The following is a 25,830-nucleotide window of genomic DNA, read 5'->3' on the forward strand; positions in this document are numbered from 1 at the left end:
TCTACGTCTAAAGCAGCATAACCAAGGGATGGTCCAGGGTCACCCGATCCAGCCCTAACTATAAGCCTTAGCGAAAAGGAAAGTTTTAAGCCTAATCTTAAAAGTAGAGAGGGTATCTGTCTCCCTGATCTGAATTGGGAGCTGGTTCCACAGGAGAGGAGCCTGAAAGCTGAAGGCTCTGCCTCCCATTCTACTCTTACAAACCCTAGGAACTACAAGTAAGCCCGCAGTCTGAGAGCGAAGCGCTCTAATGGGGTAATATGGTACTACGAGGTCCCTAAGATAAGATGGGACCTGATTATTCAAAACCTTATAAGTAAGAAGAAGAATTTTAAATTCTATTCTAGAATTAACAGGAAGCCAATGAAGAGAGGCCAACACGGGTGAGATATGCTCTCTCCTGCTAGTCCCCGTCAGTACTCTAGCTGCAGCATTCTGAACCAACTGAAGGCTTTTTAGGGAACTTTTAGGACAACCTGATAATAATGAATTACAATAGTCCAGCCTAGAGGAAATAAATGCATGAATTAGTTTTTCAGCATCACTCTGAGACAAGACCTTTCTGATTTTAGAGATATTGCGTAAATGCAAAAAGGCAGTCCTACATATTTGTTTAATATGCGCTTTGAATGACATATCCTGATCAAAAATGACTCCAAGATTTCTCACAGTATTACTAGAGATCAGGGAAATGCCATCCAGAGTAACGATCTGGTTAGACACCATGCTTCTAAGATTTGTGGGGCCAAGTACAATAACTTCAGTTTTATCTGAGTTTAAAAGCAGGAAATTAGAGGTCATCCATGTCTTTATGTCTGTAAGACAATCCTGCAGTTTAGCTAATTGGTGTGTATCCTCTGGCTTCATGGATAGATAAAGCTGGGTATCATCTGCATAACAATGAAAATTTAAGCAATACCGTCTAATAATACTGCCTAAGGGAAGCATGTATAAAGTGAATAAAATTGGTCCTAGCACAGAACCTTGTGGAACTCCATAATTAACTTTAGTCTGTGAAGAAGATTCCCCATTTACATGAACAAACTGTAATCTATTAGACAAATATGATTCAAACCACCGCAGCGCAATGCCTTTAATACCTATGACATGCTCTAATCTCTGTAATAAAATTTTATGGTCAACAGTATCAAAAGCAGCACTGAGGTCCAACAGAACAAGCACAGAGATAAGTCCACTGTCCGAAGCCATAAGAAGATCATTTGTAACCTTCATTAATGCTGTTTCTGTACTATGATGAATTCTAAAACCTGACTGAAACTCTTCAAATAGACCATTCCTCTGCAGGTGATCATTTAGCTGTTTTACAACTACCCTCTCAAGAATCTTTGAGAGAAAAGGAAGGTTGGAGATTGGCCTATAATTAGCTAAGATAGCTGGGTCAAGTGATGGCTTTTTAAGTAATGGTTTAATTACTGCCACCTTAAAGGCCTGTGGTACATAACCAACTAACAAAGATAGATTGATCATATTTAAGATTGAAGCATTAAATAATGGTAGGACTTCCTTGAGCAGCCTGGCAGGAATAGGGTCTAATAAACATGTTGATGGTTTGGATGAAGTAACTAATGAAAATAACTCAGACAGAACAATCGGAGAGAAAGAGTCTAACCAAATACCGGCATCACTGAAAGCAGCCAAAGATAACGATACATCTTTGGGATGGTTATGAGTAATTTTTTCTCTAATAGTCAAAATTTTGTTAGCAAAGAAAGTCATGAAGTCATTACTAGTTAAAGTTAATGGAATACTCAGCTCAATAGAGCTCTGACTCTTTGTCAGCCTGGCTACAGTGCTGAAAAGAAACCTGAGGTTATTCTTATTTTCTTCAATTAGTGATGAGTAGAAAGATGTCCTAGCTTTACGGAGGGCTTTTTTATAGAGCAACAAACTCTTTTTCCAGGCTAAGTGAAGATCTTCTAAATTAGTGAGACGCCATTTCCTCTCCAACTTACGGGTTATCTGCTTTAAGCTACGAGTTTGTGAGTTATACCACGGAGTCAGACACTTCTGATTTAAAGCTCTCTTTTTCAGAGGAGCTACAGCATCCAAAGTTGTCTTCAAAGAGGATGTAAAACTATTGACGAGATACTCTAACTCCCTTACAGAGTTTAGGTAGCTACTCTGCTCTGTGTTGGTATATGACATTAGAGAACATAAAGAAGGAATCATATCCTTAAACCTAGTTACAGCGCTTTCTGAAAGACTTCTAGTGTAATGAAACTTATTCCCCACTGCAGGGTAGTCCATCAGGGTAAATGTAAATGTTATTAAAAAATGATCAGACAGAAGGGAGTTTTCAGGGAATACTGTTAAGTCTTCTATTTCCATACCATAAGTCAGAACAAGATCTAAGATATGATTAAAGTGGTGGGTGGACTTATTTACTTTTTGAGCAAAGCCGATAGAGTCTAATAATAGATTAAATGCAGTGTTGAGGCTGTCATTCTCAGCATCTGTGTGGATGTTAAAATCGCCCACTATAATTATCTTATCTGAGCTAAGCACTAAGTCAGACAAAAGGTCTGAAAATTCACAGAGAAACTCACAGTAACGACCAGGTGGACGATAGATAATAACAAATAAAACTGGTTTTTGGGACTTCCAATTTGGATGGACAAGACTAAGAGACAAGCTTTCAAATGAATTAAAGCTCTGTCTGGGTTTTTGATTAATTAATAAGCTGGAATGGAAGATTGCTGCTAATCCTCCGCCTCGGCCCGTGCTACGAGCATTCTGACAGTTAGTGTGACTCGGGGGTGTTGACTCATTTAAACTAACATATTCATCCTGCTGTAACCAGGTTTCTGTTAGGCAGAATAAATCAATACGTTGATCAATTATTATATCATTTACCAACAGGGACTTAGAAGAGAGAGACCTAATGTTTAATAGACCACATTTAACTGTTTTAGTCTGTGGTGCAATTGAAGGTGCTATATTATTTTTTCTTTTTGAATTTTTATGCTTAAATAGATTTTTGCTGGTTATTGGTAGTCTGGGAGCAGGCACCGTCTCTACGGGGATGGGGTAATGAGGGGATGGCAGGGGGAGAGAAGCTGCAGAGAGGTGTATAAGACCACAGCTCTGCCTCCTGGTCCCAGCGCTGGACAGTCACAGTTTGGAGGATCCAAGAAAATTGGCCAGATTTCTAGAAATGAGAGCTGCTCCATCTAAAGTGGGATGGATGCTGTCTCTCCTAACAAGACCAGGTTTTCCCCAGAAGCTTTGCCAATTATCAATGAAGCCCACCTCATTTTTTGGACACCACTCAGACAGCCAGCAATTCAAGGAGAACATGGGGCTAAACATGTCACTCCCGGTCCGATTGGGCAGGGGCCCAGAGAAAACAACAGAGTCCGACATTGTTTTTGCAAAGTTACACACCGATTTAATGTTAATTTTAGTGACCTCCGATTGGCGTAACCGAGTGTCATTACTGCCGACGTGAATTACAATCTTACCAAATTTACGCTTAGCCTTAGCCAGCAATTTCAAATGTCCTTCGATGTCGCCTGCTCTGGCCCCCGGAAGACAATTGACAATGGTTGCTGGTGTCGCTAACTTCACATTTCTCAAAACAGAGTCGCCAATAACCAGAGTTTGATCCTCGGCGAGTGTATCGTCGAGTGGGGAAAAACGGTTAGAGATGTGAACGGGTTGGCGGTGTACACGGGGCTTCTGTTTAGGGCTACGCTTCCTCCTCACAGTCACCCAGTCAGCCTGCTTTCCCGACTGCCCGGGATCTGCCAGGGGGGAACTAACGGCGGCTAAGCTACCTTGGTCCGCACCGACTACAGGGGCCTGGCTAGCTGTAGAATTTTCCACGGTGCGGAGCCGAGTCTCCAATTCGCCCAGCCTGGCCTCCAAAGCTACGAATAAGCTGCACTTATTACAAGTACCGTTGCTGCTAAAGGAGGCCGAGGAATAACTAAACATTTCACACCCAGAGCAGAAAAGTACGGGAGAGACAGGAGAAGCTGCCATGCTAAATCGGCTAAGAGCTAGTAGCTACGCAACCTAGCGGATTCCTAAAAACACACAAAGTGAATAATGTGTAAATAATTTAGAGGTGATTCAGCAGAAGGAGTGCCCCAATCAAGGCACCAAACAGGCCATGAAGCAGCACAGGCAACGCACGACAACAGCGAACGCACGACACCGGTGCTAAAATAAAATAAAAATCGACTAAACACGCTGTGGAGCTGCACAGATAACGCACGGCAACAGTGCTAAAAAAAAAAAATAAATAAAAAAATAAAACGAAAGCGTTAGCAAGCTAGTTAGCTTGCCAACGCTGATGAAAGTTAGCTGATAAAAGTGCTCCGTCGCGATGTTTCGACCGTTAGAGGTCTTCCTTATGCATTGGAGCACAGTAAAAAAGTAAAAAAGTCTTGAAAAAGACTGTTAATTCAAGTCCAAAGCAGCAGGTAGCAGTCTCTGTGTAAACAGTCCCAACAGAGAGCCAAAATTCTGATGCAATCTCACTCCCACCCCCTAACGGGAACAGCCGAAAGACAAAGAAGAAGGTTGGCGAGCGGGTCCAGACCACACAATCACGTGTAGAAAGTTCTCCAGATTCTCTGAATCTTCTGATTATATTATGGACTGTAGATGATGGAATCCCTAAATTCCTTGCAATTGAATGTTGAGAAACATTGTTCTTAAACTGTTGGACTATTTTTTTTCATGCACTTGTTCACAAAGTGGTGATCCTCACCCCATCTTTGTTTGTGAACGGCTGAGTCTTTTGGGGATGCTCCTTTTATACCCAATCATGACACTCACCTGTTTCCAGTTAACCTGTTCACCTGTGGAATGTTCCAAACAGGTGTTCTTTGAGCATTCAGCAACTTTCCCAGTCTTTTGTTGTCACTGTCCCAGCTTTTTTGAAACATGTTGCAGGCATCCATTTCAAAATGAGCAAATATTTGCACAGAAACAATAAAGTTTATCAGTTTAAACATTAAATATCTTGTCTTTGTGGTGTATTCAATTGAATGTAGGTTGAAGAGGATTTGAAATTCATTGTATTCTTTTTATATTTACATTTTACACAACGTCCTAACTTCATTGGAATTGGGGTTGTATATGTGGAACACTGTCAGCTAGCTCTGCCTAACTTGCGCGTTGATGTGGTGAAGTGTAAATTTAATGAATGTTGGCTTTTCAGAGATGATTTAGCAGCACAGCTTCCATCATGAACAATGTTGTAATAAATATTTGGGCAGATTTTGTCCTGAACCCTCAGCCTTTTTTGTGCCTTTATTTTTGGCTGTTTGGATGTTGGTCTTAAATTTCATTCTGACAAATTAAAATGTGTCTTGTTCGAAGCCGTCAGAGACCTGGTCAGAGTCCATGATGTCATGGCAGTAATCCTGCTCTTCTTCTTTGCTCTCTGTCTCCCCCTCAGGACGTATTTGAAATGCGTTTCGCTAAAATCCCAGACGAGGGCCTGGAGGCCTCAGTCCCATCTACCACACCATTGGTCAGTAAAAGCACCGCCTCCTCCGACAGCAGCAACAACTCCTCCTCTGATGAATCCTCGGACTCAGAGGAGGAGCGAGCCACCCGATTGGCTGAGCTACAGGAGCAGGTTGGTGCTGCCGACCAATCACAGGTCAAGAACATCTTTTCCTCCTTTTTTGATTTTTATTATTTTATGAGATTAGAAACTGTTTGATCAGATTTTCATTGTCAGAATATTGCTGTGGTTGAAGTGTTTCCGCATATTGATTATAGATTAGAGATATTGATAATCAGTCCATTCCTCCAGCTGAAGGCGGTACACGAGCAGCTGGCTGTCCTGTCCCAGGCTCCCGTCAGCAAACCAAAGAAGAAGAAAGAGAAGAAAGACAAGGAGAAAAAAAAAGACAAGGACAAGGAGAAAGTCAACAAGAGTAAGATAGAGGAGGAGAAGAAGCCCAAAGCCGCCACCCAGCAGCCCAAACCAGCCAATCAGAAGAAAGCACCTGCAAGAAAGGCCAACAGCACGGTGACCGCCACCAGGTACTGCCGAGCCAGCCGGACCGTGTGGGCAGGGCTAGAACACGTGTTCTGAAGCAGTTTCATTATTGAAAACTGATCTGAAACCATTGTTGAATCACAGGAACTTTAACTTACCAAAAAAAAAAAGAAGATACTGCTGTAGTACCGTAGTGTGTTTGTCCTTCAAGACTCTAAACCAGTAACCAGGGTGTTGTGCCCCCTTGTGGTTGGCACACGGTCTCTGTGAAAACAGATTAGTTTTATGGGTATTAACCTTGTTGGACTGATGGAGCACCGTCTCCATCAGGAACTTTAGAGCAAAAGCTTCACTGACACTTTGTAATTAAGTTGACCAACATCCAGCTGTCTTTCCAGGCAACCTAAGAAAGGAGGGAAGACATCAGGTGGCGGTTCAGCGAACGGAGAAGATGGCGAGGAATCGTCTTTGCCGATGTCATATGATGAAAAGAGGCAACTGAGTCTAGACATAAACCGACTGCCGGGTGAGAAGCTGGGCCGTGTCGTCCACATCATCCAGTCCAGAGAACCTTCACTGAGAGACTCCAACCCCGATGAGATTGAGATCGACTTTGAAACCCTCAAACCCTCCACACTTCGAGAGTTAGAGCGCTACGTCAAATCCTGCCTGCAGAAGAAGCAACGGAAGCTAATGCGTAAGTACTGAAACACCGCGGTTGTACTACAGTGTACATGAGGTCATTTCTGCTGCTGAGTACTGCAAGCGCTCGGCAGCAGCCAGGAGTGTGCACCTGGCTGAGGCTCGTGCATGCTCCCCATGCTTACTTCTCCTGAAAGAGACCTGAAGTTTGCATTTTCATGTATTTTATTGTTGGACTGCTGAATGTAGACACTACAACCCTGACTGTAAGAGACAGGAGACCAGGGGCCTCGTGCACAGTGGCTGCGTACGGACAAAAACTTGGTGTGCGTCTGTCTCCATGCTAATGTTCGGATGTATCTAAAGTGAAATGACCGTGGAAACATGCGGTGCGTCACGCAAAAATCCTGGCTGGCATGCGCACGTTTCTACAGCTATTGTTCCTCTGCCGACACGTAGAGGTGATGCTGGGAACCGTTAATAGTGTGAAAACATGAAGTCATCAGAGTGACGTGCACATCAGACACACTGATGAACAATTAACACAGCCACGTGCAATCTGACGTGAACGAGTATTCAGGGAACACGAGGATTTGCTTGCAAATGACGATAATTGGCTCATAAGCTGATTTCTTTTACCAATCAATCAATCAATCAATCAACTTTTTTCTTATATAGCGCCAAATCACAACAAACAGTTGCCCCAAGGCGCTCCATATTGTAAGGCAAGGCCATACAATAATTATGAAAAACCCCAACGGTCAAAACGACCCCCTATGAGCAAGCACTTGGCCACAGTGGGAAGGAAAAACTCCCTTTTAACAGGAAGAAACCTCCAGCAGAACCAGGCTCAGGGAGGGGCAGTCTTCTGCTGAGACTGGTTGGGGCTGAGGGAAAAAAACAGGAAAAAGACATGCCGTGAAGGGGGGCAGAGATCGATCACTAATGATTAAATGCAGAGTGATGCATACGGAGCAAAAAGAGAAAGAAACAGTGCATCATGGGAACCCCCCCACAATCTACATCTAAAGCAGCATAACCAAGGGATGGTCCAGGGTCACCCGATCCAGCCCTAACTATAAGCCTTAGCGAAAAGGAAAGTTTTAAGCCTAATCTTAAAAGTAGAGAGGGTGTCTGTCTCCCTGATCTGAATTGGGAGCTGGTTCCACAGGAGAGGAGCCTGAAAGCTGAAGGCTCTGCCTCCCATTCTACTCTTACAAACCCTAGGAACTACAAGTAAGCCCGCAGTCTGAGAGCGAAGCGCTCTAATGGGGTAATATGGTACTACGAGGTCCCTAAGATAAGATGGGACCTGATTATTCAAAACCTTATAAGTAAGAAGAAGAATTTTAAATTCTATTCTAGAATTAACAGGAAGCCAATGAAGAGAGGCCAACACGGGTGAGATATGCTCTCTCCTGCTAGTCCCCGTCAGTACTCTAGCTGCAGCATTCTGAACCAACTGAAGGCTTTTTAGGGAACTTTTAGGACAACCTGATAATAATGAATTACAATAGTCCAGCCTAGAGGAAATAAATGCATGAATTAGTTTTTCAGCATCACTCTGAGACAAGACCTTTCTGATTTTAGAGATATTGCGTAAATGCAAAAAGGCAGTCCTACATATTTGTTTAATATGCGCTTTGAATGACATATCCTGATCAAAAATGACTCCAAGATTTCTCACAGTATTACTAGAGGTCAGGGTAATGCCATCCAGAGTAACGATCTGGTTAGACACCATGCTTCTAAGATTTCAATCAATCAATCAATCAATTTTTTTATATAGCGCCAAATCACAACAAACAGTTGCCCCAAGGCGCTTTATATTGTAAGGCAAGGCCATACAATAATTATGTAAAACCCCAACGGTCAAAACGACCCCCTGTGAGCAAGCACTTGGCTACAGTGGGAAGGAGAAGCTCCCTTTTAACAGGAAGAAACCTCCAGCAGAACCAGGCTCAGGGAGGGGCAGTCTTCTGCTGGGACTGGTTGGGGCTGAGGGAGAGAACCAGGAAAAAGACATGCTGTGGAGGGGAGCAGAGATCGATCACTAATGATTAAATGCAGAGTGGTGCATACAGAGCAAAAAGAGAAAGAAACAGTGCATCATGGGAACCCCCCAGCAGTCTACGTCTATAGCAGCATAACTAAGGGATGGTTCAGGGTCACCTGATCCAGCCCTAACTATAAGCTTTAGCAAAAAGGAAAGTTTTAAGCCTAATCTTAAAAGTAGAGAGGGTGTCTGTCTCCCTGATCTGAATTGGGAGCTGGTTCCACAGGAGAGGAGCCTGAAAGCTGAAGGCTCTGCCTCCCATTCTACTCTTACAAACCCTAGGAACTACAAGTAAGCCTGCAGTCTGAGAGCGAAGCGCTCTATTGGGGTGATATGGTACTACGAGGTCCCTAAGATAAGATGGGACCTGATTATTCAAAACCTTATAAGTAAGAAGAAGAATTTTAAATTCTATTCTAGAATTAACAGGAAGCCAATGAAGAGAGGCCAATATGGGTGAGATATGCTCTCTCCTTCTAGTCCCCGTCAGTACTCTAGCTGCAGCATTTTGAATTAACTGAAGGCTTTTTAGGGAACTTTTAGGACAACCTGATAATAATGAATTACAATAGTCCAGCCTAGAGGAAATAAATGCATGAATTAGTTTTTCAGCATCACTCTGAGACAAGACCTTTCTGATTTTAGAGATATTGCGTAAATGCAAAAAGGCAGTCCTACATATTTGTTTAATATGCGCTTTGAATGACATATCCTGATCAAAAATGACTCCAAGATTTCTCACAGTATTACTAGAGGTCAGGGTAATGCCATCCAGAGTAAGGATCTGGTTAGACACCATGTTTCTAAGATTTGTGGGGCCAAGTACAATAACTTCAGTTTTATCTGAGTTTAAAAGCAGGAAATTAGAGGTCATCCATGTCTTTATGTCTGTAAGACAATCCTGCAGTTTAGCTAATTGGTGTGTGTCCTCTGGCTTCATGGATAGATAAAGCTGGGTATCATCTGCGTAACAATGAAAATTTAAGCAATACCGTCTAATAATACTGCCTAAGGGAAGCATGTATAAAGTGAATAAAATTGGTCCTAGCACAGAACCTTGTGGAACTCCATAATTAACTTTAGTCTGTGAAGAAGATTCCCCATTTACATGAACAAATTGTAATCTATTAGACAAATATGATTCAAACCACCGCAGCGCAGTGCCTTTAATACCTATGGCATGCTCTAATCTCTGTAATAAAATTTTATGGTCAACAGTATCAAAAGCAGCACTGAGGTCTAACAGAACAAGCACAGAGATGAGTCCACTGTCCGAGGCCATAAGAAGATCATTTGTAACCTTCACTAATGCTGTTTCTGTACTATGATGAATTCTAAAACCTGACTGAAACTCTTCAAATAGACCATTCCTCTGCAGATGATCAGTTAGCTGTTTTACAACTACCCTTTCAAGAATTTTTGAGAGAAAAGGAAGGTTGGAGATTGGCCTATAATTAGCTAAGATAGCTGGGTCAAGTGATGGCTTTTTAAGTAATGGTTTAATTACTGCCACCTTAAAAGCCTGTGGTACATAGCCAACTAACAAAGATAGATTGATCATATTTAAGATCGAAGCATTAAATAATGGTAGGGCTTCCTTGAGCAGCCTGGTAGGAATGGGGTCTAATAAACATGTTGATGGTTTGGATGAAGTAACTAATGAAAATAACTCAGACAGAACAATCGGAGAGAAAGAGTCTAACCAAATACCGGCATCACTGAAAGCAGCCAAAGATAACTATACGTCTTTGGGATGGTTATGAGTAATTTTATCTCTAATAGTTAAAATTTTGTTAGCAAAGAAAGTCATGAAGTCATTACTAGTTAAAGTTAATGGAATACTCAGCTCAATAGAGCTCTGACTCTTTGTCAGCCTGGCTACAGTGCTGAAAAGAAACCTGGGGTTGTTCTTAATTAGCTAAGATAGCTGGGTCAAGACCACTGTTACTGGAGTTGCGCACAGAACTGTGGCTGGCCCAGAGTGCAATATGGCGAGGAGCCAGGGGTCGTCTGTGCCCACACAGGTGCTGACCACGCTGGGCTTCCTGGCATCAGGGGCATTCCAGCGGGAGCTGGCTGAGCAGTCAGGAGTGTGCCAGTCAACCTTGAGCCGAGCCACCAGCTGTGTGGAACACAATCATCTGAATGTCATCAGGTACATCACATTCCAAAAGAAAAGCGCCATTTGCAGAGAGTATGAATGTAATTGCAGCTACTGACTGCACACATATTGCTATGAAGACGCCATCACATGATGAATTTGTTTTTGTTCATAGGAAACATTTTCATTCCATCAATCACGTGTGATGCACAAATGCATCTAACTAACATGGTGGCTCGATGGCCTGGTTCAACATCTGACTCATTGATCCTGACTATCAGCGTGGTCGGAGCAGCCCAGTCTCACGCCTTTAGTTTCATGCTTCTGTCATGAAATCAGTGACATTTCTGACCTGTGCGAGATGAGTAAATAGTTTGTGTTATTGTTCTGAATGAAACTAGCGTGGTATGTTTCAGCATGTGCACATTCAAATGTTTTTTGTAATTATTATTATTAATGTTTTTGTTTCTTGATGGTGAAACTAGAGCTTCTTAACAGGCCCCTGATTGTCTCCCTGTGTTCATTATTTGTCAGTAAATGCGTGTATAGTTGTGATGTCATACACTGTCTGCCATGGTGCATTCAGTGTGTGTGCGCTGCTTCTACTTCATGTTTACTCCAGTTGACAGGGTACCAAATAAAATATCCCTGCATATCTCCACTTCAGTTACTCCACTTCATTTACAGCTCACACTCTGTTCAATTCCTTTTCTTACTGTAATCATTCTGGACAGAGAGGGGAATCCCCAGTGGCTATTTAAATACATTTGCATATTTAAATAGGTGTGTGGACAGGGAGAAGTTTAGTGTGTGCACGTGCACTCAGTTCTACATTCACTGGGATGTACAGCAGGAATGTGCTTGGATACATTTGTACACACACTTTGATCCATCTGGATATTTTTGTGTGTACGTCATGTTTCAGTAGCAGTGATGAAAAACTTCCGGAAATTACCGGAAATCCGTATTTTTACTCACGTTAACAGTTCTGGGTTATTTTTGGCAGCATACTACAGAATCCATTCATTCAGTTCCATGCCCAGTTAAATCAGTCACTGTTAGGGCTGAAACGATTAGTCGAGTGACTCGAATAATTCAATTACAAAAAATGTTCAAGGCAAATTCTGTGCCTTGAAGCTTTGTTTAATGCTGTAGTACATATGCTAGGCCTGTGTGTGGTGCTGTAACGTCCCTAGAAAAACAAACAGAAGAAGACTAAAGCATGCATGAGCCATGTAAGTGCTAATCAAATTAGCACAAAAGCTACAGCTTTCCAACACGACAGTAAAATAAAGCCTTTTAGGAGAAAAATGGTCCAGGCTGATCATCTGAAATAGTTTAGTGCACATTTAAAGTGAAGCAGTGTGTTTGTCTGTTTCTCAAACAAAACACCGGTTCGTCCGCTGCCTGCTCTCTGCTCTACGTGTGGAGGGGCTATTCCCGCGGCGGCCTGCGGCTGCCTCTCTCTGCTCGGTGTGAGCGGCTCAGCTCTGCCCTCACAGTCCACTCTTCCTTCTGTGTTTTGCTCAGACTTGCACTGAGCGTTTCACTTTTTAATTTTCGCTTTTTTGGGCAGCACACAATGCTTCACAAACACGGTAACTCAAATAAAATAATTAGAATAATAATTTTTTTTAAAAACCTAACTGTGAGGCTGCATGTTCAACCTCCAGCTGAAATGCATGGACTGAATCACAGAGCAAGAGGGATTAAAAAAAAAGTGATGCATGGACCCAGTTCACCAACCTTAAAAAAAAAAGCACTTAAAATGGTTGCAATTTACAAGTTGGGGAAAACAAAAAACAGAAAGCCACGTCCCATCACCATTTCAGCAAAATGTTAAGACTTTGGCTGAGATCCTGACACCAGGAAAGATCCAAAACTTGTAAAGATGTGAAAAAATAAATAATTACCCAGGAACACAGAAAGGGATACACTATATTTGACAATCTCCGTGATGACGCAGCGACATTGTGCCATTGCTTAGGGAGAGCCCTGGACTGTTGATGTTGTTAAAAACGCAAAAGTACTTTTTATCCGATTACTCAATCGCCAGAATAATCGATAGAATACTTGATTACTAAAATAATCGGTAGCTGCAGCCCTAATCACTGTAGAGCTGAGTGAGCGTTTTATATTTGTAAATTGTTCAACCTATTTTTATTTTTACCAAATAAAGCTACACAGTTTTTTAATTGTTACTGCCGTAACTGCAAGAAATCTCTCAGCTTTAAATAACTTTTTTTCCATTTTTATTTATTTTATTATAAGCACAATGCAATAAGCAACATACACACAATACAAGTTGTGTGAAAAGACTGACCTTTCCCAACAAAAAACTTAATTTTTTTAGTGGGTAAATAGACCTGAAAATGCACCGGAATGGATCTGAGATTTCAAATTTTTCTGGGGGAGAACCCCCAGACCCCTTGCCAGGCACTTTGGGCCTTTGGCCCCTGCCAAAAATTTCAGTTTTTTTTTTCCCATGGCCCATTTTCATCACTGCAGTAGGAAATCCACACAAGTCTTTGTACATGAGGCTCCTGGACACACGGGGCTGTTTTTATCCTGGGTTCATGTCCAGACGTACAAGCTGGAGCATTAAGTGTTTTTGTGGTAGTGTCACTTGTTTTTTGGCACTTGGTTTCAAATCTTCAATCAGATCCAGATCAAACAGCTGATAAAGGATACCATCCTACATAACACTGTCAAATATGAAAGAAATTTGATCTTTTTTCAGAGTTATGAGTTTTTGAAAATTCTGTTCAATGTTAAAGATAGTGATTTTTACTGACTTTGACCGACTTTGACCTTTGAGCTATGACCTTGAATCAGTTCTTGCCTATCAGGATATGAATCCTCTGTAAAACTTTCATGATATATGAAAAACTGTTGGTTAGAGACGGTTCACAAACAGACAGATGGGCAAAAACATAACCTCCACCCAACTTGGTTGGCAGAGGTGATAATTTTTTGGTTGCAGCCGTGCACTAATGTCAGGGTGATCAGTGCACACCGGAGCCAACTAAAGGTCCTTGCCCAAGGTCCCTGAGCGATTTTACGCTCAGACAGGGATTTGAACTGAGGATCCTCTAGTCACAAGTCCACCACTTTAACCATCTTCTATTCATCAAATGACCTCTTCTGTGACCTTTTATCTGACTGTGAAGTACACGAAGATCAGATGAAGTTCTAATTATGAAAACTAGAACACAGACTGTAGGCTGGTCTCAGCCGGTAATCGAGTCCACAAAGCTGAGGACAAATAACAGTGCTGCAGCCTGCCGACACTGAACGGGCCCACGTCCTGGGACCACCAGACCAAGGTGCAACACTCGTGCTCGCATTTTGACCCCAACCAGAAAGTGTAGTTCCTTGCCTGGCTGCTTGAGGCTCCAAAACAGAGGAAATAAACATGTTTACAGCCTGGTACAAAAAAATTGGGTTTGGTCTCTATAGATAGTTTCTTCCTCCATGACAACTGTAGGCAATGAATTTGTTTCAAACTTCTTAGTTTAAGACATTTTAATTAATAAAATTCTGTATAATTGTGGGTGGAAGTTCCTGGTTTTTAGTGGCGCGCAGCTCAAAATCTGAATAATTACCTCTTCAGTAACCACACACGGGAAAGCATTAATTTCAAACTGTTGTTTAATTTTCAGTGACGAAGGTTTTCCGGAAATGACCGGAAATCAGGGTTTTTACTCACTTGGTGAACATTTCCAAGTTATTTTTGACAACATACGTCAGAGTCCATTCATTCAGTTCATTTCAGTTCCACGCCCAAGCAGTTGGTGGCGGTAATGCACCGTGTTGGTTTGCAAGCCGCCAATAATTTCCAAAAAAGAAGAAGGGTTTGTTTTGAACTTTAAGAATTTATAAAGTCATATTTTTGGGACTGTGCTGTTGTTTTTCTAATGGTTTACTTTGTTGTGGACATTAAAAGTCATGAGCTGCGTTTTTCCTTCAGTAGTCATACATTTAGTGGAGCTAACAGGTGAAGCCTTTAGCTGCTAAAAAAGCTAACGTCATTAGTATTCAGACGAGAGTTTAAGGGTGCACTGACACAAGCATGCCTGAGACTCACGCAACAGCACGACCTGTGTTGTGACAATCCCACCCGCTGTGTTCACAGCTGGACGCTGTTCTTTGTTCTACTGGCTGCCATGCGCTCTGCGCTGGACACTACGTATATAAAATAATTATTTCGTGGTGGATTAATCATTTGTTTTCTGCAAATTGGCCATTGAAAACGGCTCTAATGACTTCCTGAATCACAGAGGAGGCTGCAGCCGGAGCCGTTCGCGCACACGTGCCTAACAAGCTGCAGAAAGCATTTTGAGCCATCTAAAAAGTTAAATATTTGTCATGTTTACATTGTCATGGCTTGATAAAACAGTTGCATGTTCTTTCCTTCTTGTGTGCAGCTGTTAAAGTATGTTTATAACAGATTTAGCTTCTTGTTATAATCCTTCAGATGAGCTGCGCTCTGATATGATCCACTGATGTCACCACTCGCTCTGTTCACTTCTTGCTTACTCCACTTGACGAGCTGCACGTCGTGTTGGAGATTAGATCGTGTAAAATGACTCATAACCATCCCAAAGATGTATCGTTATCTTTGGCTGCTTTCAGTGATGCCGGTATTTGGTTAGACTCTTTCTCTCCGATTGTTCTGTCTGAGTTATTTTCATTAGTTACTTCATCCAAACCATCAACATGTTTATTAGACCCCATTCCTACCAGGCTGCTCAAGGAAGCCCTACCATTAATTAATGCTTCGATCTTAAATATGATCAATCTATCTTTGTTAGTAGGCTATGTACCACAGGCTTTTAAGGTGGCAGTAATTAAACCATTACTTAAAAAGCCATCACTTGACCCAGCTATCTTAGCTAATTATAGGCCAATCTCCAACCTTCCTTTTCTCTCAAAAATTCTTGAAAGGGTAGTTGTAAAACAGCTAACTGATCATCTGCAGAGGAATGGTCTATTTGAAGAGTTTCAGTCAGGTTTTAGAATTCATCATAGTACAGAAACAGCATTAGTGAAGGTTACAAATGATCTTCTTATGGCCTCAGACAGTGGATTCATCTCTGTGCTTGTTCTGTTAGACCTCAGTGCTGCTTTTGATACTGTTGACCATAAAATTTTATTACAGAGATTAGAGCATGCCATAGGTATTAAAGGCACTGCGCTGCGGTGGTTTGAATCATATTTGTCTAATAGATTACAATTTGTTCATGTAAATGGGGAATCCTCTTCACAGACTAAAGTTAATTATGGAGTTCCACAAGGTTCTGTGCTAGGACCAATTTTATTCACTTTATACATGCTTCCCTTAGGCAGTATTATTAGACGGTATTGCTTAAATTTTCATTGTTACGCAGATGATACCCAGCTTTATCTATCCATGAAGCCAGAGGACACACACCAATTAGCTAAACTGCAGGATTGTCTTACAGACATAAAGACATGGATGACCTCTAATTTCCTGCTTTTAAACTCAGATAAAACTGAAGTTATTGTACTTGGCCCCACAAATCTTAGAAACATGGTGTCTAACCAGATCCTTACTCTGGATGGCATTACCCTGACCTCTAGTAATACTGTGAGAAATCTTGGAGTCATTTTTGATCAGGATATGTCATTCAAAGCGCATATTAAACAAATATGTAGGACTGCTTTTTTGCATTTACGCAATATCTCTAAAATCAGAAAGGTCTTGTCTCAGAGTGATGCTGAAAAACTAATTCATGCATTTATTTCCTCTAGGCTGGACTATTGTAATTCATTATTATCAGGTTGTCCTAAAAGTTCCCTAAAAAGCCTTCAGTTAATTCAAAATGCTGCAGCTAGAGTACTGACGGGGACTAGAAGGAGAGAGCATATCTCACCCATATTGGCCTCTCTTCATTGGCTTCGTGTTAATTCTAGAATAGAATTTAAAATTCTTCTTCTTACTTATAAGGTTTTGAATAATCAGGTCCCATCTTATCTTAGGGACCTCGTAGTACCATATCACCCCAATAGAGCGCTTCGCTCTCAGACTGCAGGCTTACTTGTAGTTCCTAGGGTTTGTAAGAGTAGAATGGGAGGCAGAGCCTTCAGCTTTCAGGCTCCTCTCCTGTGGAACCAGCTCCCAATTCAGATCAGGGAGACAGACACCCTCTCTACTTTTAAGTTTAGGCTTAAAACTTTCCTTTTTGCTAAAGCTTATAGTTAGGGCTGGATCAGGTGACCCTGAACCATCCCTTAGTTATGCTGCTATAGACGTAGACTGCTGGGGGGTTCCCCATGATGCACTGTTTGCTCTGTATGCACCACTCTGCATTTAATCATTAGTGATTGATCTCTGCTCCCCTCCACAGCATGTCTTTTTCCTGGTTCTCTCCCTCAGCCCCAACCAGTCCCAGCAGAAGACTGCCCCTCCCTGAGCCTGGTTCTGCTGGAGGTTTCTTCCTGTTAAAAGGGAGTTTTTCCTTCCCACTGTAGCCAAGTGCTTGCTCACAGGGGGTCGTTTTGACCGTTGGGGTTTTACATAATTATTGTATGGCCTTGCCTTACAATATAAAGCGCCTTGGGGCAACTGTTTGTTGTGATTTGGCGCTATATAAAAAATTGATTGATTGATTGATGACCCAACCCTCATAGGTGAGAATAGGAATGAAGATTGACCTCAAACTTGTCAACTAGTGCAGATAACATTCTGATCATTGGTGACTTTGACGTTCATATAAATAAGCGTTCTGATCCCATCTGCAAATCATTTATGGAAATTGTGGATGCATTAGGATTTTGGCAGTGCATTTGGGACTCGAAGCACATTAGTGGAAATACCCTGGATTTGGTTCTCACACGTGGTATTACTGTCATGAATATTGACATCACACCTCTTACATCAGTGGTCTCTGATCACTCACTTATGTTTACAGTTTTGCTACCGTGTTTAGTAGAACAACAACCTTATATATCACTACAGCGATGCATCAACTCCTCAACTAAGACTGAACCTGAGGCTAGACTGCCTGATGTCTTATGCCGCGTTCACACCGGACGCCATGCAACACCACAAAGTCGCAGCCCTCACCTGGCGATGGAAATGATACCATCGCCCAGTGTGTCGCCCTGCTTTCGCTGCAAAAATTCGCCCCAATGCGTCATGAAATAGGAGGAGCTTTTATTCCGCTTGCCATCAAGTCGACATGGCAGACCTTGATCTCATGGAGCGAGTTACTGTGCTCTATTTGTTGTGGAAAGCTGACAAACGTCGCCAGCGGTGCCATCCCTGGGTTCACAACATCCTCATAAGACGTTCCCAATTCGGGGAATTTCATTATTTGCTGCAGGAGCTGCGTCTGGATGATGGCCGCTTTCAGCGGTACTTCTGCCTCTTCAGGACCCAGTTTGAGGACCTCCTGTCCCGTTCGCGTGCGCACATGTGAACAATTAAAAAAAAAACTGGCTGCTGCACGCTCTCCCCTCCAACTCTGTCATAATTGCGAAATAAAGGACAAAAGGGACATAGGTCCTGCTCACAGGCTGGCTGCCAGAGACAGGACATGTCCACATCAAGTATAAATTCCAGACATCTCCACGTCATTACATATCCAGTCCCTGATTGGTCATTGCAGCGCGACAAGACTAAAAAGTTCAGATTTTTCAACTTGGGGAAGAGGGTAATGTGACGCGATATCGCGCCACAAACGTGCCAATCACTCAAAATCATTTTATTCGCGTCCATCGCGTTGCATTGCGTGGCTTGAACTTTTGTGGCACCACAACACATCCTTCCATAGCGATTACATGGCAGCCTGTCGCCACCATTGCTCGCGTGGCGTACGGTGTGAACGTGGCATTAACTTCACATTTGACAAATACCCAGTCAGTAGACAGACTTGTGGATAGTTTAAACTCAGTGCTCAAAACTACACTCGACATGATTGCACCACCTGTGTTAAAACCGCGCTCCCCCAAATCACAGTCACCTTGGTTCAGTGATTACCTGCGTGACCTCAAGCATAAAGCAAGAGGTTGAGAACAGAAATGGCATCATTCAAAATTAGAAGTATTTCACCTTGTGTGGCGTGATGCTATTTTAGACTATAAGCATGCATTACTGGCTGCAAAGTGGACCTATTACTCTGATTTGATCAACAAAAACAAGCACAACTCAAAGTTCTTGTTTGACACGGTGGCAACACTTATTCATGGACAACCACCTGTAGTTCGCTGTCCTTTTACAGCACAAGATTTCCTGGATTACACTGAGAAGAAAATAGAAGACATCAGGTTAAACATATCCCAGCATGCCTTAATCCAGCCACTACACCCTGATATTGAGGTGGGCGCCACTACTGAGGTATTACCTAGATTTACAGAATTTGACAGTATCTCACTAGGCTTGCTGACGAAACTCGTAATGTCAACAAAAAAACAAAAGCACAACCTGTTTATTTGATCCCACTGTCGCCAAGTGCTTGCTCACAGGGGGTCGTTTTGACCGTTGGGGTTTTTACGTAATTATTGTATGGCTTTGCCTTACAATATAAAGCGCCTTGGGCAACTGTTTGTTGTGATTTGGCGCTATATAAATAAAATTGATTGATTGATTGATTGATATACCAACAAAACTGTTTAAGGACCTGTGGTCCACTCTTGGGCCGACTGTGCTGGAAATTATTCATCTTTCTTTAACTTCTGGATCTGTTCCTAAATGTTTCAAATCTGCAGTGATTAAACCATTACTTAAGAAACCTAATCTTGACCCTAGTGTATTGACAAACTATCGGCTGATATCAAATCTATCATTTTTCTCTAAAATTCTGGATAAAGTGGTGTCACGGCAGTAGACTATCTTACTGAGAATAATCTCTTTGAGCCACTGCAGTCTGCTTTTAGAAAATATCATTCCACAGAGACGGCTCTCACTAAAGTGGTGAATGATCTTCTGCTTACAATGGATTCGGACACCACTACGGTTCTTGTGCTGTTAGATCTCAGTGCTGCATTTGATACAGTGGATCATCATATTCTACTTGATAGGCTGGAAAATCATTTTGGGATTACTGCGAGTGCCCTTGCATGGCTGACGTCATACTTGACCAGTCGTTCTCACTGTGTTTTGTACAGTAACACTACCTCTAACCTTAGTGACATGAAATTTGGGGTTCCACAGGGGTCTGTCTTAAGCCCCCTGCTTTTCTCCCTTTATATAGCACCCCTTGAGCACATATTGAGGCGTTTTGGGATTACCTTTCACTGCTATGCAGATGATACTCAGTTATACATGCCAATAACTGCTGGTCATCTTGTTCACATAAATCCTTAGAAGATTGCCTTGCATCAGCCTCGGCTCGTGTGTCATACATCACACTGACAAAGTGAGGAACCTCGGGGTAATTTTTGATCCTACATTGTCCTTTGGCCTCCACATTAGAAATATTATGCCCCAGCAGTGACCTTTGACCCCCCCCTCTCTCTCTCTCTCTCTCTCTCTCTCTCTCTCTCTCTCTCTCTCTCTCTCTCTCTCTCTCTCTCTCTCTCATACAGAGAAGGCAGCGGGAGGTGGAGCCTCTGGGGGTGGGGCTAGTCGTTTGAGTGGCAGCTCCTCGTCCTCCTCTGATGACAGCTCCTCGACGGGGACCTCCTCTTCGTCCGACACAGACTGAACTCACCGTGCGAATCACAGACTCCATGTAAATAGGCTGACATGTTTGTTTTTTTCCCAGCTCTTCGTGTCATTTTTCTGGATGAACTCGGACAGATTGACCATCAGGATTCTGAACACTCAGTCCACCAAGGCTTTCTTCACTTCCTGTGCGGCCGTGACCCCTGACCTCTGATAACATTCCAAGTCATCACGTTGGCGAGGCTTTATGGTTTAAACCACTTTGGACCAACGAATCCTTCAGATCTGAAACATGATTCACATTTATCACTGTCAACCTTATCATTGCATTCTGTTTTAGTCACATGACCAAGACATCATGACAAGAGATTGGTGTGTTCGAGTGTGCTGGGACATGAGACCTCAAAATGTCAGTGACTGTTCCGCTGACTAGTTTTTTGTGTGTGGGGGGGGGTGGATTTTTCACCAACGCCTTTCTCCTTCTTTTATGATGTTTGAATGAGAAAAGAGGTTTACTGGACATTTTGTTGCAGGAAGGCATGTGTGCGCTTTCATCCATCTGGTGGTGAGGTCCCTGTGAGCTCAGAGCAACAAGGCTTGAGCATCATCAGAGTGCTCAATACTGACCCGAGCGTCATCAGAACGCTCAGTACTGACCCGAGCGTCGTCAGAGCGCTGAGTACTGACCCGAGCGCCGTCAGAGCGCTCAGTACTGACCCGAGCGTCGTCAGAGCGCTGAGTACTGACCCGAGCGTCGTCAGAGCGCTCAGTACCGGCCCGAGCGTCGTCAGAGCGCTCAGTATGGCTCGAGTGTCGTCAGAGCGCTCAGTACCGGCCCGAGTGTCGTCAGAGAGCTCAGAGAGCTCAGTACCGGCCCGAGTGTCGTCAGAGCGCTCAGTATGGCTCGAGTGTCGTCAGAGCGCTCAGTACCGGCTCGAGTGTCGTCAGAGCGCTCAGTACTGGCTCGAGTGTCGTCAGAGCGCTCAGTACCGGCCCGAGCGTCGTCAGAGCGCTCAGTATGGCTCGAGTGTCGTCAGAGCGCTCAGTACCGGCCCGAGTGTCGTCAGAGAGCTCAGAGAGCTCAGTACCGGCCCGAGTGTCGTCAGAGCGCTCAGTATGGCTCGAGTGTTGTCAGAGCGCTCAGTACCGGCTCGAGTGTCGTCAGAGCGCTCAGTACTGGCTCGAGTGTCGTCAGAGCGCTCAGTACCGGCCCGAGTGTCGTCAGAGAGCTCAGAGAGCTCAGTACCGGCCCGAGTGTCGTCAGAGAGCTCAGAGAGCTCAGTACCGGCCCGAGTGTCGTCAGAGTGCTCAGTATGGCTCGAGTGTCGTCAGAGAGCTCAGTATGGCTCGAGTGTCATCAGAGTGCTCAGTACCGGCCTGAGTGTCGTCAGAGAGCTGAGCAATGTCAGAATGTACTGGCTCCACCCATTTTTTCAGAATCCACCCTCAACTTTACCAGATTGCGTTCTGGGTCAGAATCGAGCTTTGGTTTGGTGAATGTGCTGAAGCCCCATTCTCACTTCTGCGGACATGTGTCCTCAGAACCCGTGTTTGAAACCTCGTCCTTACCTTACAAACCCTGGGAGGGGCTGCAGTGTCCCATAGCTGTGACGGGATTGTCAGTGTGTTTGAAGGTTTGTTTTGTTCCTAGTTGTGACCTCTGACATAGTTTGGTTGGCCCTTTGTGTGGGTGGAGCCTCTGGCGTTCTACGTGTTGTGACATCACTGGAACTGGAAGATTCAACAGAAGCACCGATGCTACAGGCATCTACACATTTCATGGAATCAGTCATCAGACGGTGCTAGATCACATCCCCCGGGTACCTGAACTTGATCTTCACACATGCTGTGGATGCTGTCCTTCCAGGACACGTATCAGACAGTGAGAATGGGGCTGACAGGGTGTGACGGTCAGACTGCTGGATTTAGTGTCTGCGGACGTTTTTTTCCGCTGCAATCAGCTGGAAAGGAAAAAAACTCAATGCTGAAAAAAGAATGCCTTCTGTCACCCTTTAATCCATGTTACAGGTTGTTGTGGGGGTCACCAGAGGTCACTGGGCCCGGTAGTCCGGAGTCGCCAACCGAATGGTCCCCCCTAAAAATCGGTCGCCCTGCCTTCACTGCTCATGCGCCATTAGCCGCGGTTCACCGATTATCACCTTGTTTCTGCTTCAAACTGCCTCCAGTCAGACTCAGTGACTGGAGTCTCAGTGACAGATGTCTGAAGCTTTTCTACAACAATCATTTCCACATAAATTCAGCATTATTTCATCATAAAAGACGGAAGAAGTGATCAGAGCGATGTAGCTACACAAGCTGCTAGCTGATGCGTTCACTGCACGTCGGTCATTTCAAAGTGTCAGAGTTTCGCCTCGTTTCTGCTTTAGACTGACTTTAGAATGATTTAAGAGGTTTTACCTTCATCATCTGATGGTTAATAATCACATTAATCCATTTGATTGCTTTGGGTGAAGTGACTCAGTCTCAGACGAGATGCTGAGTTCCGACATGATGCATGTGTCGTGGAGGCGGGGCAGACCGATTTTTAGGGGGGACCGTTTGGTCTGTGAGACCGGCCCACACTGAGCTCTGCTGTTATTTTTTAACACTACATTTCTTTTGTTTTTCTCTTTTGTTTCCAGGTTGTGTGCTAAACCTGAGTCATAAAGTTTTCTCTATTAAAGAAAAAACCGTGAATCTGTTATAAATAAACCGCTGTCTGGCCACCGTGTGGGACAGCGGTGCAGCTCTTCTGGCTCCACCTCCCCAATCAGCCAAGATCTCATTTGTTTCTGGAATAATTTGGGGGTGTAAAATTTTAGCTGTGCATAAAAACTGATCGACTGATTATTTATCATGTTCAGCTGTTATTTTCTCTCTTTCCTCATTTATAACGTTTAAACTTTGAGCATCAGAGAGGTTCCGCCCTCTAAAAACCTCATCATGGAAACAGTCCAGAGGATTCAGAAGCATTTTTCATCGCTGATGTCAGACTTGGTCTCAAACAGGTTCAGTGGTCTCAAACAGGTTCGGTGGTCTCAAACAGGTTCGGTGGTCTTGCTGTGGATTTGGTGGGCATCACCTGACCTGTCACTCAGCTGACCTGCTGTGGTTTTGGGATGGGGGTGGAGCCTGTGTTAATGACCTTCACATCAACTACGAGTTGGTTTTCTGACGGGTCTTGAACATGTCATGTATTTCTTGGTGTTTACGCGGCTGGTGATCAGATCATGTGACTTCTGCTCAAACACGCCCCTTTTGGACACTTTGGGTTGACAGCTGTGTGGCCGGGGAATTGAATGCAGCAGCATTTGCTTTATGCAGAGCCTCGTTTCCGCAGTCACTGGAATGTTGTCATTGGGGTTTAAGCTCTGCCCCTTCACTGGCTGAACATTTGAGATTTGGTTTCTTCTGAGTGGGCGTGGTCACAACTGGGGTTTTTTTTTCCCATGAGCCTCAGTGGTGGAACATTCATAAACTAAAATATGTCATAGTGAACAACATAGAGCAAAGCATTCTGGGCTGAAGGGATCAGACGCTGCGTTCAGGTCTGATCTGTAAATGTCGGGTCTGTTTGATGGCTTCGATTTTTAAATCCTGCGTCTTTTAAACTGGGTTTTAAAATTTTATTTGAATGAATTCAGCATTGAGATATGCCCCGCCCTGTGCATTTTTCTGCACTTCATTACCCAGAATTCTGTCAGCAGAAAAGCGTTTTGCCCTGAGTGCTGCCTGTCAGGCAGTCCTGATCTGGTTCTTCATCCTGGTTCACGGTCGGGTTTTTGATCTCGGATCAGTTTCATCTTCACGTTGTTTTAATTGATCCTTTTTTTTATTACTTTAAATTGAATTATTATTTTTGTCTCATTTAATTTAACTGTGAATTCCTAAAATATTGGGCAGATTAATCGTGACGCTGAACGGCATGTGCTGGACAGGCGGACAGAGTGTTTGTTGCCATGGTAACCACCTCTGTTTTTGATGCTGATAGTTAATTTTTGTATTTTACTAAGAAAAGGTGACTTTGTGTGTTTGCATGCACTCCAGCCGTCTCTTTGAGCTCTGTAGCCGTATAGTCACCATCTGAGCTTTAGACCGAGTTAGAGACAGAACGCGGGACAAACCCACACGCCGGTCCAACATTTGGTGTAAGTACTGATACGGGATCCTTATTTTCTGAGTTCCTTTGTTTTCATAAATAAACACCAACTGAGCAGTTGTTCTGACTCTTTATTCACACCCACAAACAAACAAACATGCTGCGGATCGGACCGTGCCGGGTCACTAACCGGGTCACTAACCGGGTCCACAGATTCGCTCCCTACAGAGTTCCAGACATTATTCTGTCTGAAGTTGTGACCTGAGCTAAGAGGTAGAGACACTGAGGCGTTCACAGACAATCTGTAAATCTGAATTTTCCCCTTTATTGAGCCTTTACAAAATAACACTCAGGTGTCCTCGTGATGTCATCACTTCCTGGTTCCCAGAGGAGTTCCTTTTATTCAATTCTCAAACTATTTTAGGTCCAAATCCTTCAAACTGTTACAAATTATTGCAATTTACTGTGAAATGGCTCCAGAAATACTGAACATTTATTTCACACAAACATTAAAATAATTTAAAATGGTTAAAAGACAAACAAATCCACACAACAAAACCGCATCAGATGTGAGAATTTGGTGTCGCTGATCGAATGGTCCCCCCTAAAAATGGGTCCGCCCTGCCTTCACTGTGCATGCGTCATCATCCGCGGTTCACCGATTATCACCTCGTTTCTGCTTCAAACTGCCGCCAGTCATCATCTGTCTCAGTGACAGATATCAGAAGCTTTTCTACAACAATCATTTCCACATAAATTCAGAATTATGTCATCAAAAAAGACGGAGGGAGTGATCAGGGCACCGCGGCTACACGAGCTGCTAGCTGATACATTCACTGCTTCCATCATTTCAAAGCGTCACAGAGTTTTGCTTTGTTTCTGCTTAAAATTGACTTTAGAATGATTTAAGAGGTTTTACTTTGTCATCTGATGGTTATTAGTCACATCATTCCCTTTGGGTGTAGAGAGTCAGACTCAGAGAGCCAGACTCAGATGAGCTGCTGTGGTCCCAAATGATGCATGCACAGTGAAGGCAGGCGGACCTTTTGTGGGGGGGGGCAGAACATCATTTGATTGTAAACAAAGCTGACAAGCTATTTTTCGAGTTAGCCACATGCTAGCTAGATATGTTGACTTTTGGTTGAACCTCTGCTGTGGATATGCTAGGCTAATTACTCAGGTTGTCCAGGTAAATATAGACTGGACAGCTACTCAGGTAACTAGCCTGGCCATGCTAGGCTAGTTATTCGGGGAGGATGTCCAGGTAGGTTTACAGTTTTTATTACACATTAGCTGAGTTGCCTGTTATACGCACGGG

At 43.3% G+C, this 25,830-nt stretch overlaps 1 protein-coding gene across 3 annotated transcripts in view; it reads left to right on the top strand.

Moving 5' to 3' along the window:
- LOC117511372 (bromodomain-containing protein 3-like) overlaps window positions 1-21,293 on the top strand; it is a 111,850-nt gene extending 90,557 nt beyond the window's left edge. For 2 of the 3 annotated variants that reach the window (XM_034171418.1, XM_034171419.1), the window contains exons 9-12: window positions 5,432-5,638; window positions 5,795-6,027; window positions 6,382-6,680; window positions 20,335-21,293. In XM_034171418.1, the coding sequence (XP_034027309.1) occupies window positions 5,432-5,638; window positions 5,795-6,027; window positions 6,382-6,680; window positions 20,335-20,453 (858 nt within the window). In that variant the 3' untranslated portion in view covers window positions 20,454-21,293. The remainder of the gene's footprint in view (window positions 1-5,431; window positions 5,639-5,794; window positions 6,028-6,381; window positions 6,681-20,334) is intronic. The other variant, XM_034171420.1, reaches the window with a different exon arrangement.
- Window positions 21,294-25,830: the final 4,537 nt, after the last annotated feature.

This window comes from Thalassophryne amazonica, chromosome 5 (assembly GCF_902500255.1).
Source record: "Thalassophryne amazonica chromosome 5, fThaAma1.1, whole genome shotgun sequence".
Lineage (NCBI taxonomy): Eukaryota > Metazoa > Chordata > Actinopteri > Batrachoidiformes > Batrachoididae > Thalassophryne > Thalassophryne amazonica.